Source organism: Tachypleus tridentatus, chromosome 4 (genome assembly GCF_004210375.1).
Source record: "Tachypleus tridentatus isolate NWPU-2018 chromosome 4, ASM421037v1, whole genome shotgun sequence".
In the NCBI taxonomy this organism is placed as follows: domain Eukaryota; kingdom Metazoa; phylum Arthropoda; class Merostomata; order Xiphosura; family Limulidae; genus Tachypleus; species Tachypleus tridentatus.
This window is the reverse complement of record NC_134828.1, coordinates 76,480,998-76,501,718: the sequence shown is the minus strand read 5'-3', so window position 1 is coordinate 76,501,718 and position 20,721 is coordinate 76,480,998. Positions and strand designations below refer to the sequence as shown.

Sequence of the window (20,721 nt, the reverse complement as noted above, 5' to 3'; positions counted from 1 at the left end):
AGTAAATCAAAGAGCTTGTAACACTAAACATCATGCTTTTACATATGGTGGGCACAGTGCAGATAGCAAAGTACAATTTTTAATAACTTACATAATCTGTTGTAATTCATTTTCCAATTCTTTTTTTGCTTTCTCCACAGCTGAAAGATTTTCTGCAAGACAAATAATTAAACAAAAGTTTGTTTTACACTAATTTATCACATGAAAATTACTGTAATGAAAAATCAGATATTTTCATAATGTAGAAAATATAATGCAATTTTGATCTAATATTAAAGTAAATTAAACCTGAGACTACTAAATATTTAATTTTTGGTCTACAGCGTTTAACCATATCGCTTAACCACTCAATGTATGCAAATCAAACAAAAGCCTCCCAAAAACATTGTAACAAATTCACAACAAAATCAATATTAAATTTGAACTTAAACTTATGTTTACTATAAATGTTAATCATTTCCTTATTCTGGGAACTGGTGAATGGAGAACCAGAGTACAAGTTATATAGAGGTTCACAAAGTTCAAGATTTTACAAAGAAACCTGAAATGCATGAAATGTTGGATGACTAAGTCTTCAAAGAGGATGTTCCATTTGATAGATGGTCTGAAATGAAAGCTGACTGACCTTCTGTTCGGAAAATCAAATTTTAATAAACAATACTCATTGTTGCCTTTTTCTTATGATCATCATTTAACTAAAACCATAGGATCCTTTGTTGGTTCATGTCTTATATGCTAAAACTGTATGACTGTTTCCAATATAACATTTTAGTATTATTTGTAGAGTTTTATTTTTATAAGTTCAAATTAGAAAAAAGAGCAGTTACCATGGTTTTATATTTTGAAAACCTGCAAAGAACATATATCTGTATAGCTCGAAAGTCTTGACCAGCCAGTAATGTGTAATACAGTCTATTAACAACATAATGTACCCATGGCAATAAATATAAGAACCTATTCATAAAATTGAAGAATATTCACACACATTCACTTTAAAACAGGGAAAAAAAAACCTGATGCATATACAAAACAGTTATTAATCTAAGAAAGTGTTATGTTACTGAAAATAACCACAAATTTACAGATAACTCTTGTAGTATTTCCATCAAAAAGTTAGTTATATTGATGTTAGGTATGAATAAATTTAAAGAAAAGATCAGAATGATTAGGATCAGTTCATATGATTTAATAAACAAGACACAGTTTATCATTTTGGTATACACATGAATATTTTCATCACAACCACTTCAAGTAATAATTCCTTTCCCCCATACAATTTAGTACTGACAAGCAGGATTAGCTTCATAAATCACATTACTCAAATGAAAGTTGAAAAAAAGAAAGAAAAATTATTCATTCATGTGCATACCTTCTCATCCCATAACTTTCAAGCTAATTTCCTGTCTAATTACTATAAAACAGAAACCTAATATTATTATCAACCTGTCCAGTTAATGGTTAATACTGTTTTATTTGTCAAGTTCTTATAATTATGTCCTCCAATAAAATAATTTTTGTCCACTCAGTTTCAAATTTTCTCACAAAATCTTCCAAGTGTTGAACAACAAATAAGAACAAAAGGTGAAGACAGGTAAGTGAGATAGTGCTGAAGACCAACAGTTATAGCAAAAGCACCATGTTGAACAGACTTGGTAGAATACAAAGTGTGATATAACAAAAGATAATGAAACATCCAGAGTAAATTGCCACTAAACAAAGGCAGTCAGGTAAAATATTGGCCTACACCCAGGAAAAATGTAAGACTGAAGTTACAATTTTCCTACACTAAAAATATATTTCTTACAATTACTTACCTCCTCTCACATAACAGCTTTTCTTGTTCAATGCTGCCCTCTTAATCCATTTTTTGTTGCTCACCACTAACCTTCGTACTCCCACTTAATCAACATATTTAATGCAGTAGAGTTACTGCAGCATGTAAATAATCATGTGAAAATCCTCTTCCAATAGGGGCACTACACTGCTGTCTCATCTAGGTCCTTCTGTATTATAGAACCCAGTCTTCACTTTGAGGTTAAGCAAAAAAAAAGAAAGCACTGGAAGTAGGGAGGTATGAGAAAAGATTGCACCACATCTGAAACAAGTATACTTTTTATATGTTGTGAAAATATGTTGCTAATTTGGACAGAAAAGAAACAAATCAAGTACTCAGTTGTGCAAAATGGCTTACAGAGGATATGGTGGGTCAACCCTGGCCCAAAACCAAGTGGTATCAGGTATTTATCAACTGGTCTGCAGTACAAGAAGGGTCCTTAGTGTTTTCACCTCAAGATGAGGAAGCAGAATGAAAAATGATTTCCATTTTGCTATCCTAATCAAGGCACATGTGTGCAGACCCAATACACAACCAGCATCAAGCCACCCAAAAACCAGATATTCAGGTGACAGTAGGAATGGGTCATTCGTTCAAGTCTAAATTCCAATAGCATTGGAAATTTATCATTCAGCTCATTGTAGGATCAGGACTCCCTATCAACAACATGGAGATTTACATTGGCTTTTCAGGCTATAATCCAATATCAGGCCATTCAGTAACAGATTCCTAAGTAGAGGTAGAATGACAGCTTCCAGCAACACAGGTAAATTGTACTTTGGTGACTTATCTCCAGTCCAAAACCAGGTATTTTTCTTGAGGTCCATAGGAGGAAGAGAATTCACACCATCTACATCAACAAACACCATGGCCCTACTCTCAACTGAATGGGATTGAGTACACTCAGAATGAAGCCTCCATGGTCCACCAGCACAATGGTTAAAATATGATAAGTGATAAAGGCTCCCACCCTTCAATTAAAGAGGAATATGGTGGGGAGTCCACAGGAATTCAACATTGGATAAAGTGCAACAGTTGACAACAAAATCCCTATTTCTAAAAGTAGGCCAGCTGTTCCAATGCTGCTTTATTCATATTAATTGTTGAATTGCTATGGCCCGGGGACAGACGTGTATGTGATGCAATATATCTCGAAAATGAGATTAGTAGCAGTCGTGGGCATCGTAAACCTGAAAAGCCATACAATGTAGACTTTTGGATTAGTATATCAAGACAAGCATCACCCACTACAGAAGTGGATTCAACATGTAAAATTATGCCCCTGTAAGAAAATAAATAAATAAATAAATATAAAAATACTTGGTGTTGGGCAACATTCAATATCCTGATGAGAAGAAGACTGTCAAATGAGGACTTCCATGGAAGCCCACGTCTCTAAAAGAGAAAGCATCTTGCATGTAATAAGAGGAGGAAAATACTGAGAGTTGAAAACCAAGAGCTTATTAATTCAAGGAAGGAGCAGAATTCAGGAGTGAAGGAGAGGAATCACTAGAAGCAAAGGATATTGACAAAAGGCAACATTCCTGACATATCAAAGGTAAAAAGACTGAAAACACTCTGGTAAGAATTAAGGGCTGCTTGGGAAGAAAAGAGAAGAAAATAGGTCACCTAAATGTGTGTGTTTCTGTAGAGGTTCCCTAGAAAAAAGGAAAATCTGATCTGTGATCAAGAAACACGACAGGTCACATAATGGACCCAACTCACGATGTCCTAAATACCAGTACCTCCTCAGCAAATAGTGGGAACCCCAAAGCCTATTGTAGCAATAGCTGTTTTGAAATTCACAGATTAAATTTCAACTGAGAGTGGATTATGACATATCAATTTACAGTATCCATTTTCACTGCAGAAACATAAATTTAATCAAACTAGAAACAATTAAGAAAGTTGTTCAATAAATTAAACTGTTAACACAAAATACAATGCAAACAAGCAAAATTTTGAAATGTCTACACTCTACTGTGTCATATTGAGAAGCAAAGAATGAGTTTACAGTATAGAGGGAGCCAGTTGAGAAAGCGTCGTGGAGGTTCTCACACAATTAATTGCATGCTATAATGCAGATGTAGCACATTAAACACATAGGGTAGATGGAGGTACAAAGGCTAGTGGAGAGCAAAGGATTTGTGGATATTAAAAGCAGCACTGAATGACAAAAAAAATATTATATATGATTAAGGGTAAGGTATTACATCAGAAACTTAATAGACTAAGATTTTCCATATGACACTTAACTGAACCATTCAATGCAGACATTAATTTGGTATGTTACTGATCTTTGAATTTCTTTTAAATAAAGAAAAATATTAATGAAATTTAAGAAAAAGTTTGCTTCAATGTCCAATTTTAAGATTAGTTGATGTAATGTTTGGAGTTTCTCAGATTCAAGATTCAAAGCATTTGTTAGTTGTTGTACATTATTAAAACTAATATCTTTTTTGTCTGTCCAGCATTCCTAATATGTGTTATTAAACATAACCAGGTTTCACATTGTTGATGTCTGATTTTTACTACCTAATTTACCTTTAATTCTAAACAAAAATTATGTAAAAAATAGTACAAGTTGCTCACAAGTCCACAGCTGGTGGAAATATATTGCATATGCACTCTGGTTTTGGCCTAATTCAGACTTAAATTTATGAACACATGTTGTCCTTGTAAAACTTGAGTTAAGAGTAAAGTTTCCAGTCAAAATATTTCACTTTTGTTCTAAACAGTTATGACTAAGGATGGTAACTCTTGAAAAAATATGTTAGATAATTTACATATGTCACAGCTTGTTTAAGACAAATATTTTAAACATATAAGATTTCAAACTGCTGTGCAACAAATGATTTTAAGTAACGTTTTATATAACAGTTTAAAATAAGATAGAAATAATTAAAAAATACTATGTATTTCAGTAGGTATTATGGTTTTCAAATAAAATACAGACAAAATCTACAATTTGATGATTAAGTGAATTCTTCTTAAACACTTTAACACCAAAGACCTTTAGTAGTTTATCTGTTGATAGGCATATAACAGTAGCAAATATGAAGACTACTTCATTCATTCTTCCCTTGTTTACTATTGTTTATTATTTGTTGAATTTCAAAGATGCAAACCATTCATTGATTCATAATAAACTTTGTGAAAAACCATGTAGTAGCTCTAAAACAGATTTACAAATTCAATATTATAAAAACCAGAAAATAAGTTTTTTATTTCTTACATATTTGAATGAAATGCTCATTATCTCCAATCAAAAATATATACATTTGAAAAAAACAAATAATTACTGTACAAGTACATTTTGTAAATGTTTGTTCTAAAAAAATGTATGAATAATATGTAACTATCTTACTTAATTTTAATTTGGGAATAGTATTTAGTTGCAAAACACAATAAAAGTATCCAAAACTGACAGATGGAAATATACACACTCTAGCAAAGAACAGAAATAAAAAGGTTGGACTTTACCCATAATTCCATATATAATGGAAGTATCGGAGAACATGAGGCTGACCCTCACAACTGTCATGCTATTACTGTACATATTTAAACTGAATAATACAGTTTTTGTTAACAAAGCTTTGTACATAATGAAATATTTTTATAAGAGTGATGATACTGTTAGAATATGTGAATTCCTGTTCAGGTTAACAGCTGTATGTGTGTATTTATTTTGCTCTGCAAGACACAAGTAACTCTGTAAAAGGACATTACACTTTTCTAAGTTCCCTGGTGGTCAACATAAGGTAACTATTAAAGTGTATGAAACTGAATATTCTAATAATATAATAACATTAAAAGGTTAAGCTATGCATGTTAGACATCCACGGTCTCAGAGTTTTTAAAACAGTGATAAATTACACCTCAAGTAAAAATAAACTGACTTCATTGTGGTATACTACAAGCAGAATTCTACTATTAAAGATGGGAAATGGAAAATTTAGGTTGGTAGCTTATGATTCACAACAGTCAAACATATTACTAAAAATGATGAATAGGACTAATACAGAGTCATTTATTTATTGTTCTTAAAAAGAAAAAAATTTATTCTTTATATTGTTGTTGAAGAGGCACTAGTCAGGTTAAGTTAGTATTAACTCAAGTTATATTGTACTAAAATCTTACCTTGCAAGTTTGTTGCTCTGTTCTCAGCATTTTGTGACTCTTCTTGACAAGCTTTCTAAAAATAAATGTGAAGACAATTGTCTATATACGTGTATTATATGATATTTTGCAAGGTCAAAATTAAACATATTTACACTTTATATAGCCAGTACTCATGAAATTTCTAACATACATACGTATTTTCATTTATGGAAACAAATCTGAAAAAATTAAACATGTGGACTAAAAAATTAAACAAGTTATGCTCAATATTCTTGTAGTTTTATTGCATACAGAATATGATGAAACAAATTTATAATTCAAAAACTCCTAACTATGGAAATTAATTACAGCTACACTTCCTTACTATACAAGCTAATGGAATAAAACACCAAAGTGAATGCTTAACTAACATTAGATATGCTTTATAATATTAATTGCATCGTATATTATTTTACTGCTACTAGTGTACAATAATATCCTTTTTCAGAGATATTCAGATTATTTCTTTAAAACTTTCATATATGTAATTTGTACATTCCCAGTAAATGGAACGTTCAAAGATCATAAACAAATACTGATCCCTTTGCTTAGGTAAAGGTTACACACTACTATCTCATAGAAGCTTCTACCAGCTTGACTCTATCTGCTCCCTGGGCAATGATAAAAGACACTTATACAAGTCAGTATTAAGTTGGAAAGTTTACTTCCTTGACTATATATGTTATTTGGAATATATATCACTGTCATATTCTGAAAACTGTTTGATAATGCACAAGGTCTGACTTTCAGAGAATGATATTAAGTTACTCTTGCTTCTATCCTTGTCCTATGTAGATTATTTTTTTTATTTCTTTGCCCTGTACTTTTATTAATCTAAGTAAGGATACTGAGTTAGCTAAAATTAAACCAAACAAAAGTAATAAAATAATAACTAGAGAGGTGAACATTATGATGTGGGAACTGGGACAAAAGGCTGTCACCTACTGCATATTTTTAGAACCATTCCACAAATAAATGTCAGTTGTTTGGGTGACAACTCTAGCATTAAGCGTTTCACCCTTAACTGTAATTGAAATGAATATCAATATAAGAAAAGATTTTTACTTTCTAATTTATGGTTTACCCTCCTTAAATATTAATGTGCCATACCTATTTGTTATAAACGTGATAATTTCACAGTTATTCAGATATTACAAAATTTGTAATAAATTACAATATTTTATTAGTAATGGTGAAATTAACAGTTAATGGATTTAATAAAGAAATTTGAGATAAAATTATTAAACTATTCTGTAATAAATAAAAAAATGTACTAAATAAATACAAAGAGATCAAAATCAGAGAAGTTTCACTAAAAATTACTAATAATTATTTCTAGTTAAAAATAAGGTCATTTAAGAACTTGACATGCAGATTTATACCTTGAGCCCAATATATAAGCACAGTAAACTTAGTATACTGGCATGGTTCAATGTCGTGTTAATTAGTGCTTCTTCCACATTAGGGACAGGAATACTAACATAAAGAGGGAAGTTTCATCTTACTTACCCCAAGATGGTAGTGCCTTATTTCCTTATTTTCTATTTTTATTTTTATCTTTTTACCTTTATCTATCTTTTTCTTATTGTAACTTGGAAGAGCAGTCACCCTCCCACAATTATCTGCAGGCAGTGGTGGGTGATATAAATGTGGACTGTTGTGGGTTTGAGCACTCATATCTTGCTTTCCTAATTTTTAGTCTAGTTGTGCCTATTTCTTATGTTAAACTAGCAAATTGGAGGTTAAGACTGATAGACAGTATATCCTCACCAGAATGTGTTCCTACTTATTCAATCACCTTCAAAACCTAGAATACACTTATAACCTGACACTGCAGCTCGTACCCTAGGATTTTTTAAAAATGTAGCATATTTTGTTTATTTTTTTATTTTTATGTGTTTTGCTTTGGCTTTTAAAAAAATTATGGTTATAATATAATTAATCAAAGGTTAGGATTTGCTGTTTGTAATTAAATCCTTCCTCATGATTTTATTTACTTATTTAACTTCATTTAAATGTATTTATTTAATTTCATTATATATACATAAATGCCAAACTTCACTTTCTGTAAACTGCATGACACTTCTTCAGTCCAAACTACTTATTTCAACATTTTCTGCTTCTTTCTGAGGCACTATAATTTTAATTGCAATTTTGGACTTGCATTAGATATATGTCATCGAGCTAAGCTATCAATTTCTAGTGAGAATTCGTCATTGATAAAGTTTTTGCTTTATAGAAATAACAGCAATAAAGTTCTGGTTAAATGACACGCCTTTCACTGAGCATCCTGCTTTCAAAAGATGTCAAATTCCCTCTGATATTTGCTATTATATTATATGTAACCATTAAAAGGCAGAGGTGTCACAGAACTGAGAGCTATAGGGTTTAAAGGTTTGTGTATTTTCTTCAATCTCATTGTTGGAGCTCTGGTTGATCAGTTATGGGAATAATTTTAAGCAATTTCTGTATTAGTTATTGATTTGTTTGTAGTTGAGCACAAAGGTACACAGTGGAATATCTTTGATTTGCCTACCATGGGTATTGAAACCGAGTTTCTAGTGGTATAATTCTGCAGACAAATCACTGTGCCACTAAAGGACCAGTGTTAGTTAAAAAGCTAGATAAACTATGTAAGTTTTAGGGCATTCTATTTTAGGTGTGTGTGTGTGTGTGTGTGTGTGTGTGTGTGTGTGGAAATAGTTCACATTCTAAACTGAACAAAAAATTTCTGAGGCCACATTATCATGAGTAATTGTAATTTTCCATTATAATCAGCAGCAATTCTAGAAACAAAAAAGATGCAACTGAAATTTATTTCATATTTTTATGGTGGTTACACTGTCAGTAAAAATGACTGATCCTGTATATAAAGAGTTAATAAAGAATTCATAAATTATTTAATCTTTAACATAATTTTTCCAAAAAAAGTAAAACAAAATGAATTTGAAGATGCTTGACCCAAATGTTCATATTAAAAACACCCTCTAGTTTAATGGAAAATGCTGTAAAATATTTTATTTTTTCAAAATGTATGTTGAACTATTTTACCTCAGATATTAATTCAGACCAAAATAATCCATAGCATGAATTATCATCATTGGCCTAATTGTATGATATTTTGTGAAATATGTCATCTGGTATAAATAAAATATGGTATGTCCATGCAAACTATTTCTATTGAAGAAAATATGCATTTTCTAAAGTTGTTGTATGCTTTCATGTATATGTGTAATTTGCAGACAATGCATCTAATCAAATCAGCTTACATATAAAAAGGAAAAGGTGCAGTAAAAAAAAAGGATTCTGCATGGGACTTAAAGGAATGAAATCAAATTTGGCAGACAAACTGGTGACAAGGTTTTGTTCAACTTAATTCATGATGGTTGGTAAAACAAAATACATGGCCAAGCTAACTAATAAATAATTTGGCTGTGAAATTTTTATAAATTTTATAACTGTATCTTACCAATTTGGACCCAATTTTGATTTCATTCCTTTAAATTCCACACTCAGTTTTTTGGGTTGCATCTATTCTTTTTTTTTTTGTAAGTCACACCTAATGTGTTTTTAATTAGATATCATAACCTTCTATTAACAAACTACAGAAAGCAAGAAAGTCCCACACATTAGTAACCAACATTAGCTATAAGACTGCTATCTTGTTATTCAGAACATCTTTTACAGAGCCAACTAGAATCTTTAAAACATATGGTGCTAGTTTTCCTTTCTATTACAGCATTAATAACTTTCTTTATAGTAACACCATGGAAACTAGATTAACAGTTTATTGTAATCACCCATATGCATTTGCTACAGTCCTCCTTGATGAAACAAGAGACACAACAGAAGTGGGGGGAAGGGTGGTGGTTCTTTTCACAGGTGAATATATATCTGAAACACATTTTCAGACAAGTAAATACAACTCACTTCTCTATAGAAGAGATAACTAGAATTCCATACTGAAATAGATGGTCAAGGAACCAGTGTGTGTAAAGAAATTTAAATGATGAGCTACTATCTGTGAACATAGTGACAAAAAAATGAAAACTTGTGAAGTGTTACACACGAGGAGCAGACAAAATGGAGCATCACTAACTAATAGACTAAATTCATTACATGGAGAGAATGAATAATCTTTGCCTAACACAAGTGGTAATGGAAAAAAGTACTGTCAAGAACTTCAGAAACATTCTAAGTGGTACTAAGGTTTTGCAGAAATGGGTAGAATGTAAAAGCTGCTCAATGCCATATACATATCCCAGGGAGTCAGCAGGGCATCTATGTTTAGTGTGGCTACAGCGATAACCCAAGTCATAAATTACAGGAGAAATACTTAGCAGAATAAGTACGTATTAGGATAAATAATTCCATATCTGTATCCTGAGGTGAATGTAAAACCTATCTAGCTGGTCACACCCACTAGGAATAGTCTTGAAAACATTTTTTCTGATGTAGAACTAACCACATTAGCCTCTTATTGTGGATTTTCTGTGAAAACACCTTCAGAATGTGGCTAAAAATAAGCAAGTGTGAGTCCTAAATGACAAATGAAGCTCTTGAGAGAAAACCAATAAGAACCAAGTGAATAAAATGTAAAAGCCAGACTTCTATGAGGCAAAAGCTGAGTAATGGTTCCAGAAACAACTGATCACAGAGCCACAAAGTGGCTGATCTCTTTGTATGATAGACACCAGGAAGGGAGCCACAGAACAAGCAACTCCCCAAATGGTGTAGGTGTCAAATAGAGGTTTTCAAGATAAATCTAAGGGAGGCTAACTCCAGAAAACAAGTATCCCAATGAAGAAATTCACAGAATCAAGCAAAGTGTACTGGGCACTAATTAAATAAGTTGGGTCAGATTTTAGTGCAACTGTACTCCAGTAAAGCTGCCAGTGTAGCAGTGTAAAGTCTCTACAAGGAAAGGTTAAAGAGAATGACAAGAAAAGAAGGTGAAAAAGGGTGAAGAAAAGCAGATTGTGGGTAAAAGAGTCAAAGGTTTAAGAAGAAAATCCTTAAAATGAGAAAAGAGTTTCAAGGAATAGAAGTACTAGAACAAAAGAATTCCAACCACAAGCTATAAAGAAGTAATCTTAAGTTCAGGAAGAATATGACAATTGTGAGTCAACATGAAACACAAACCAATAGAATCTTAAGTAGTGCTAAAAGTTGACAATGGAGAAAAAGTGGGAAAAAAAAATCTTGTGAATTGAGGTGCATGCAAGAAGCTTACCTGAGAAACATAAAAAAAAAAAAAAATGGAGTAAAAGAACAAATATCACATAGTCAAGTATCATAGTACCAAAAAGCAAAGGTAGGTGATCTGGTCCTCATCAAGGATAGAAAAAGCATAGGCAAAGGCATGTTGTAAGAAGAGCTGGTCCAAAATGTATAAAATCAAGGAAGACATGCCCAGCAGATGTAAAAAAGAAGAAAGCATCTAGGACTGAGATTAGCTAACCAAGTGATGTCATCAAGGATCTTGACCTCAGGAGGTTTCACAAATATACATATGTACAAAAAATCAAATTCAATAAAATCCCAAATATTCATCTGATGGAAAGTAATATTATTATAATTTACATTATTTTTAATAAAGTAGATCTGATGTGCCATACTGATGAAATTCAAATTAATTATCAAAATAAAAACACTGGGTTAACAATGACAGAGAATATTTCTATCAAGAGATGATACCACAGATTGGAATACATCCCAAAATCTAATCTCATGAAGAGAAGAAATAAAAGTAAAGTAAGAAAAGTTAATCATTCTTATCAGAAGCTCTGTCTTAAACATTCACCTTCTTTTCTTATAACCAAGGAAGATAACATTTTAAATAATAGTACTTACACAATGGGTTCAGTATAATGTACACAAGTTCATCTATACACTTGCACACATCAAGTATTTGCATTATAGCTTTTGATAAGCATGTGTATCTTTACAAAATTTGGTAGATTTTTAGTAAAGATTGAAAGTTTTTTGTACACAAAAAAACATATTTTTAATGAAATACTTTTAAAAAGATTTGTTTGTGAAAATACATTCTTCATTCCAAAAATTTCAAATATTATTTGCAAAATCTCTAAAACCTCCTAAATAAATTTCAAATGTTTGTTTTCAATAAGACTTTATATTTTATGTTGTTTTTTTTAATACTCTAACTGTATGGAATCTGTCACTTAATCAAGCTCATAACCATAATAAAATAATTAGGAAATAATTATAAGTTATGCTTTTTTGTGCTCCGATGACTGACGTATTATAACATAAAAATATAAATGTTTAGTCTAAGTAGCTCAAATCTCATAACACTATATATGAACATACACACACACACATATATATTTTTTTTTGTATTATATTGACCTTCCAGTCTTACACTCAGGTCACCTATCCAGTAGTATAAAACTAACCACGTCTTCCCTGTCTTAGCTGCATTTTAGTGAAGAGAAGAAATAAAAGTAAAGTAAGATAAGTTAATCATTCTTATCAGAAGCTCTGTCTTAAACATTCACCTTCTAGTGAACTAGTATTTTGTAACATAGTCACATTTCAATTATTATACATTATACAGGGTGTCCCAAAATAATGTTTACACTATTTGACTGTGTATAGCTAATAAACCATTTCTTTTGTTTCAGATTTGACTTGTGTCCAAGGATGGCGGATAATCAGCTTATAATCGAGCACAAAATATTCATTCTCAAAACTTTTTAAAAAGTCGAAAACAAAGCTGAAGTGCAAAAACGTTTTACTAGAAAGTTCCATATGGATGCGCCATCTCGCCCCAGCATTTCACGCATCATCACCAAGTTTGATGAACACGGAACTCTCCACCATATGAGAAAGGGTCCCTCCGGTCGAAAAAGATCAACAACAAGCCCAACAAGAGAGCAAGAGGTCATTGATAATGTTCTGAATCTATGTGATCCAGGGCAAGAAAAATGGCATACAGTTGGCATGCACATAACCACCAAACCACAACAAACCATAGCAGAGCCCACACAGACACTTTATTTCAAATCATCTATATATATAGGAATGGAAGGATGGTTCGAAAGATGTTCAGAAAATAACAGAGAGTATTTCCAATCAGGAGTGTGTGTTTTTCTCAGATGACTTAAGGATAGCTCACATTTGGGGACTGTAAGAAGCCAAGGTGGAATTGGCTGACCAGTGGTTACAGCAATGTTATCCAAGGACAGACACAATTCATCCAACTGTGCTTGGATACAAAGGCCAAAAGGAGCAATGACAGATCATTTGTTCTGAAAAAGTATGGCCCACTGAGGAAGGAAAGCACAACTGCAGTCTTGCAAAATGCCATACCTAAATGTTGTATCATAAACCTTCTCAATGTTAAAGAATATTGATACAAGATTTTGGTTTCAGAAAGGCTTCTCTGATTGATGTTAAATTGAATCAGTAGTAGTGGAACAAAATGGAGCAGCAAATGTCTGAAATGAAGTGATGGAAAGTAATTTTCAAGCCTCAGGGTAAGTAATGTTTTGAATCATCTTTAAATGCTGCACCTCTTTCTTCCAACCACTTAGGGCAAGCATGAAAGTGGGATGGGTGAAAGCCATTGCAATTGACGCAATGAGGGTCTATTTCACACAGTATCATAGTCCTTGACACTGCAACGAGCATACATCAAGGAACCACAACATGATGTCTTCCAGTGACCAAACTGCTGACAGTGGAAACATCTGAGAGGGTTTGGAATGTATGGCCATTCCCTGCAATTAAGAGAATGTGAGAGAATGTGCTGGTATATGTTATTATCCCCTATTAGGTAAGGTTGGTTGTTGCATGATAATTTACATGCTTACATGTAAGATGCAGCTGAATCATGAGGTTACATGGGAGGTCAAGGCTTATACATGCAAAAAAGTGTTTGCATACAGAGGGCAGTACATAATCAGAATAGTTATTTCTGTGAGAAATAATATACCTTATAAGAATGTACATTTGATATATGTTTTTTCTTTACATCTTTACATTTCATAAACTTTTACTAAACTATAGATTATGGTTAACTAATAACAACAAGGGCAGTCTACTAACAGATCTTTTCAAAGTTATTATTGTTGTATCTAAAGTCACTTAATGAAATATAACAAGTCTCCCACAAGGATTCCATATATGTTTAATGGGATTGAATTCTTACGACTGGTTGGTGTGATTGTTACTGTATTATCAATTTCACCTGAAATGCATCAAACCATTTAGTATAATGAAAGTGGGTGTTATCTACATGATTTAGCTAAAGTCAAAATTAATTGCAACAATATATGGTAGTCAGTGATGTCGAGAAACCCACTTGTTGAGAAATTTATATGCAAAAACCGACTTCGTTTGGGTTGAGAAAATATTTTACACAGAAGAGCGAACAACGTTTCGACCTTCTATGTAAAATATTTTCTCAACCCAAACGAGCCGTTTTTGCATATAAATATATGGTAGCATAAAAGTGTGTAGAATGTGATCCCTATAATTTGCACCTGACATTCATTTCCCTTCACACAATACTTCCACCACTATCATAAGCATCATGTTCTGTGTTATAATGGAGTAAACATGACATGGTTCCAATTTCTAAACAGACGAATATAAGCCTGTTATCTAGTTGCAAATGAAATACATCTGTAAAAGTAACATTATTCGACTTAAGTTCTTGGCATTATTGCTGGTGAGATGTATTTTGTACCTTGCTATGAACAGAGCGCATCTGCCACGTAGCAAGCAGGTTGGCTTTGTGAATTCTGTTTATAGTCATGTGCAGTCTGACAAACATCCAGCGTGGCTGTATACATCTGACTCAAGCTCTGAGCCAAATACCCATGATCATAGCAAACCAGAAACAACAGATATCATTTGGATGTTTATCTTATGGTTGCTAGTCTGCCTAGATGTTCAACAACTATAAACAGTGGGAAAGCAGTTCCACATTCTGCTAATTGACACTTTCAAACATTTGCAATTAATTATAGAACCAATACTAGCTTAAAAGCATGGTTTACTTGACTAGTCTATTGCCTCAGTACACAGGAGCAATATCTCTTTCATAGAGAAGCCCTGTATATCACTGGCCCTTGTTAAAATATCAAAACAATTTGAGCAGATGACTATCACACTCATCTATGATGTGAAAAGACTCTTCACTTATGTTAAACATTATATTTCTTCTTCAAGGTCTAGCCACGGCTCATGAATAATATAGAGTAATTTGAATTCTGTGTTACACTTCAAACTATCCTATTTTTTGAGCAGTGCATTTTATCATGAAAAGTGCAGGGAAATTTGCTCTTTTGAACAACATGATGGGGTTGTATATAATATACCTGAAGTTGATAAACCAGAATCTTCTCTTAAATCAACAACACTAACACATAACTAGAGTTGAGCAACTAACTGATTACTTATGAGATAAATTACATTAATTAATCAAGATTTTCTATCAAAATTTCTTCAGTAAAATATTATTAATAAATTCACAGCTAAGAACTTTTTGATTTTTCCTATTCAACAAAAAATGTAATTTTTCATGATGATGTTATGTTTTAATATTGAGTCAATTTAACCAGCAACATTTGAACAAGAAACTTGTTTTATGCACAGATTTAGTTTGTTGTTACCTGAATATTTTAAATTGTTTAACTAGACCAGGGTTCCCAACCTTTTGGCACTCGTGACTTGAAAATGTAATTGATGAAATAAAATTAATGTTATCCCAAGCTACTTCTAACAAGGCTACGCCCTGATTGCCCACCGGTTGGGAACCCCTGAACTAGACACAAGTTATCTAAGTCATTTTACTTCTAAATAATCTTGTTTTAAATCTAAAGAACCACAATCTAATAAAGTCAATATGAAATTATTTGGTTAATACATATTTTTAATTTTTAATGAAAAAAGTTGCTTAAAAAATTGTTGTGAACCTCATTACTATTGACATATTTGTATAATACTTTAATTATTTTTTAATTAAAATAATCATTTATTTTACACTATATAACAGTAACTCAAGTGAGTAATTTTTCATACCTTTATACACAATTCTCATAATAAATTTTATTTATCCTGGACCGACAATCTGTAAATGTTTTGCTTACTTGTGAATTGTTTTTTAGCATAGAGCTTTTATAATAAATTTAGTAAGTGTGTTTATTAATTAGGTCTATATAAAAACTGTCAGTACCTATACTCTATTACCTACACAAGAAGAAACCAGAGAAGTTTGAAATTGTACAAGTATTTTGACAAAGCCTCCATCTCTAATATACTCTTGTTTACTGGTAAATCAATCTGTTGGTAACCTTTCAAAGAATAACAGGTTGTGTAATTTGTAAGTCATCATAACAGCAACTACTCTTTTAATTTAAGCTTAGTGCACCTACAAATTCAAAATATATGTAACTGATGTTTTATCATTCAAATATGGTGATCAAACAGTAATGCTATCATTTATTGAATACAATTTTGTATGCTTTCTATGCAAAGTACATGGAATGCAACAATTTATTAGAATAAATTAACATATCTTAAGCACACACACTTGTAAATATAAGGAGAATAACTATGATTCTTATGTTAACAATAAATCATATGGCTTTTTTATTTTATTTTGAGAGTTATTATTATTATTTACCTAAAACTTTAGTCATTTCTACTCTCAAACTAATATACAAAGAAACTTCTAAAAGTTTGTAATTAACCAATGCTCACTGTATCATTCACTATATTTAATTACTTGGTTTGATTTGTACATGTGACGGAAATATATTATTGCTATTATACACAGTATGCACAAACACACGTCATAAAGCATAATTAAAAATAATAAATAACGCTAACAGTTGAAATCGAACTTCCAGTAATGAGTAAATAAAACATAAAACTTACTAAGTCTGTTGACAGTGTCTCCATTTGTGTTTTATATTCGTTCTCTTCATTATCTTTCATTCTGAGCTTCATTTCAATTTCTTCACGTTCCTTTTCTTTTTTACTCATTGTTAATTTTGAAGTATCTAATTCTAATTTAACCTTATTCAGAGCGCTTTCTAAATCACGGTTTTGCTTGTCCATACTTTCTTTTCTTTGGCCAGCTAAACGAACATTTTCTTGCATAATTTGTAGTTGCTTTTGAAGATCATTAAACTGTGACGAAAGACTCCAATAACTGAAACCCAAAATTCCCAAAACAACAAACAAACCTACAACAAGAAACGGAGGTCGACTGGAAAAGTTTGACCTCAACTGACCCCTTGAGACTGCATTAGTTGAACCCATCGTGTTCTATAAACTTTTACAAACGTTTTCTAAAACTTCCACTATTTAAATTTTAATTATATCCCACTAAACAAAATACTCATAAACCAAATGGCACACCCAAATCTAAGCAGTTTTCACCGTTCGTAAATGCCCCCAGTAACTCCAATGACTGTTTACCTGTTATTTACACACCTCACACACACGTACAATGCTTTCAATCGCGTTCACTTGACAGGTAGATAAAACGAGGTTCTAATTATCATCACTAGAGGGACAAGTGATTTATGTTTACAGAAAATTTACATACAATTAGATAAATAATGGTTTATAAGTTAATGTTTGTTCTTAAGAACAAAACTACCCAAAGCGCCATCTGTTTACTACCCACCACGGGTATCGACACCCGGTTTCTAGCGATATACGTCCGAAAATATACCGCTGTGCCATTAAGGGAGAGGGGCCGACAAGCATGAGGAAAAGTTTTATTCACGGTGGAACATATTACATGCTCTCTTATACTCTCAGGAGGCGAGCAATGCTATTAACATATTGTGGAGTTAGTTACTTTAAATGATGGGTTATATTTTTCCATTTATTTCTGTTAACCTGTTCTGATAAATAGAGATTTGAATAATTACTAAATGTGATGTTTAGTTTGCTGTAAGAATCAGTGTGTTTTACCACCACTTATTTCGATTAAATTTCCCGAAAGATTGTGAAGATAATTTTCTTCATGGTCTGTTTGTTCTGTTAGTCCTCTGACTTTTATATTTTTAGTCTTTTGCTGTAATGCATTTAATCATACTTTAATTATTTATACTGATTTTAATATATTTTGTGCTAATTTCTGTATTGTGCGATCTAATGCTTTAAGTGTGCGTTCGAGGAAATCAACTTGTTTATTTCGCTTTTTTGTCGCCAGTTCGTTCTTTTTATATTTAAATAGTGTTTTAATTTCTGATTTTAGGTCTTCCCATCACTTTACCGTAGTGGTTTCTGAATTACATAAGTTTTCTAATTTGTGATTAACTGCATTGCTTCTTCCTGAAATTATGTTACACTGTGATTCTTGTTGAACTTGTTTTATGCATAACTGATAAGAAGTTCTTCTACGGCTGAAGCAGCCAGTTTGAGTACAAACAATTTAAAACTAGTCACTTTGGTAAATATGCAACACTATTTTAGTGAAATAAATATGTATTTATTCGTTCACTTGTGTTTTTATCCACATCATCATTTAATTATGAAATGTATTTTTATTATAGTAAAGCCACATCGGCCTATCTGCTGAGTCCACCGAAGGAAATCGAAGCCCTTATTTGAGTGTTGTAAGTCCATAAACCTACCGTTTTACCAGCGGGGGACTTTGGACAAACTACGATTATTCTGTGAGTGATAAAACCAAACATTCAGAGATGTGTCCCTTCAAGAATGTAATTTTTGTCAATTAACTAGATTTTTGGCATCACTTGGTACACTTGACGCACTGCAAAGTAAACCAGAGTTCTAGTGGCTCGTGTATAAATCGATAACTTGAACTCACTTCCATATATCTTCACTAGTATTCACCAAGACCCGTAGAGCCTCTTGTGAGGTGCACGGAACGACACAACTTCAGGGTGCAGCCCCCCAGTAGCAAAGTGGTATGTCTAAGGACACAAACTGCTAAAAATTAGGTTTCAATACTCTTGGTGGGCATATTACAGATAACCCATTGTGTAGCTTTGTACTTAATTCTAAACAAACAAACCTGAGTACAATCTCACTGATGTGTCCCTTTTTCCTCGGTGGTGTTGCCAAATGCTATCAGAATTTCATTAGTTCAAAAGAGCTGGAATAGTAGACGTGATTTATTCATGCCCCTCTTGTACCTATTTTGGAACTGAATAGAAAAAGATGTTTAATCTCAGAACCAGATGTGAAATTTTATTTGAAATGTCCTGGTACTTCCCACATATGACACCTATCATGTTTAGATTTCCATCTATGGAGAGGCACCTTTTACTGATATGGCAGAAAAATCACAGGATAGTAAAGCTTGAGAAACTTTAAACATCACTTTCATCTAATGAGTCAGGGTGTTAGGAGGTGCTTATTTCTGGGGGAGTCTTAGGCTGTACTTAAATGTTTCTTAATACTGACATCACCAGAGTTTACTTTAGCTGAGGTTAAGTCACTAGAATTGTGACTGTGGACATTTTTTCCTTATGTAATCACTTCAAACCTGATTGCTACAAAAATTATCTCCATTAAGCTATAAATGTTTTTAATACTCATATGACATCACATTGTTTCACTCAAGAGACCTTTAATAAATTTAATAATAAAGATATCCTCACTACTTGCAGCTGCCTTCCCTGCAGTCATTAGAAATCACTCACAAAAGTAGTCATATTTTTGTTGGTTTTTTTCATTGGAGACTTATACACAGCCTGACAGGTATATAGCTTGGTTTTCTTTTAGGTTAAAATGTTAGCACAACTCAGTTTAAAACATAACCCACTCATTGGGCTGCTCTTCATCAGTGTTTTCAGCTGAGACAAGTAGTGCTCCATCCAAATTCAGACTTAGGTGTTCCCTAACTAATGGATTTTGCCTTCAATCAACAGACAGTTGTTGTCATGGCAAGTTCATGAGCTAACTTTTCACATTCTTAAGTTTGGATGCAACCTTTTGTTTATTTGTTTGTTTTTTATTAATTTTGCACAGTGTAAGACTAGAATGAAGGCAGCTAGTCATCACCACTCATTGTCAGCTCTTGGGCTGTTCTTTTACCAACAAATAGTGGAATTGAATGTGACATTATAATGCTCCCACAGCTGAAAGGGCAAGCATGTTTGGTGTGATGGGGATTCGAACCCACGACTCTCAGATTACAAGTCGAGCACCCTATCCACCCAGACATGCCAGGTTAGAACTTTTGTGTTTTATTTGACATTTTAACATTTCTTCTGTCTTAGAGAGGCTTTTGTCTACCTCACAATTTAACATCTCTTCCAATGTGTGTTTACTGTCTCTCCTGCTGGTTGGTAATGATCTGTTGTACTTTATTAAAATCTTCCAACTCATTCTCAGAGACTCCAAACAAAAGCCACTGGTACAAACACTTTGTCATCCTTGTCTCCTCTGTATCAAAGGTCAGTTTAGAGGAAAGACAGGGTATTGTTACCAGTGTGAAAAATCCATCACCACAATTCTATATGAACACAACTAAATCAAGATCATGGACATGACTTTTCTTGTCAATGGCAGAAGAGTGATCTTTAAGAGCATTTTTTCTAGATTGTGTATAATTCTCTAATCAGAACAACCATCAATGATTAACTCTTTCTCTCATTCATAAGTTCTTCTTCTAGAATATGCCACAACAAATTTTTTTAATGTTCAAATTTATGTAGTCAGTAAGAGTACAAAGAAATTCAAAAATATACACTTTAAGAAAAGAC

General features: G+C 32.5%; 1 protein-coding gene and 1 long non-coding RNA gene across 3 annotated transcripts in view; one reads left to right on the top strand and one right to left on the bottom strand.

Moving 5' to 3' along the window:
* LOC143249482 (uncharacterized) overlaps nucleotides 1-17,529 on the bottom strand; it is a 48,609-nt gene extending 31,080 nt beyond the window's left edge. The window contains exons 1-3 of one of the 2 annotated variants that reach the window (XM_076499400.1): nucleotides 16,907-17,529; nucleotides 5,975-6,029; nucleotides 92-152 (exon numbers count right to left, since the gene is read on the bottom strand). In XM_076499400.1, coding sequence (XP_076355515.1) covers nucleotides 92-152; nucleotides 5,975-6,029; nucleotides 16,907-17,293 — 503 coding nt within the window. In that variant the 5' untranslated portion in view covers nucleotides 17,294-17,529. The remainder of the gene's footprint in view (nucleotides 1-91; nucleotides 153-5,974; nucleotides 6,030-16,906) is intronic. The other variant, XM_076499399.1, reaches the window with a different exon arrangement.
* Nucleotides 17,530-18,576: 1,047 nt separating this feature from the next.
* LOC143249480 (uncharacterized) overlaps nucleotides 18,577-20,721 on the top strand; it is a 29,993-nt gene continuing 27,848 nt past the window's right edge. The window contains exon 1 of the long non-coding RNA XR_013027803.1: nucleotides 18,577-18,663. This is a non-coding gene — a long non-coding RNA (uncharacterized LOC143249480). The remainder of the gene's footprint in view (nucleotides 18,664-20,721) is intronic.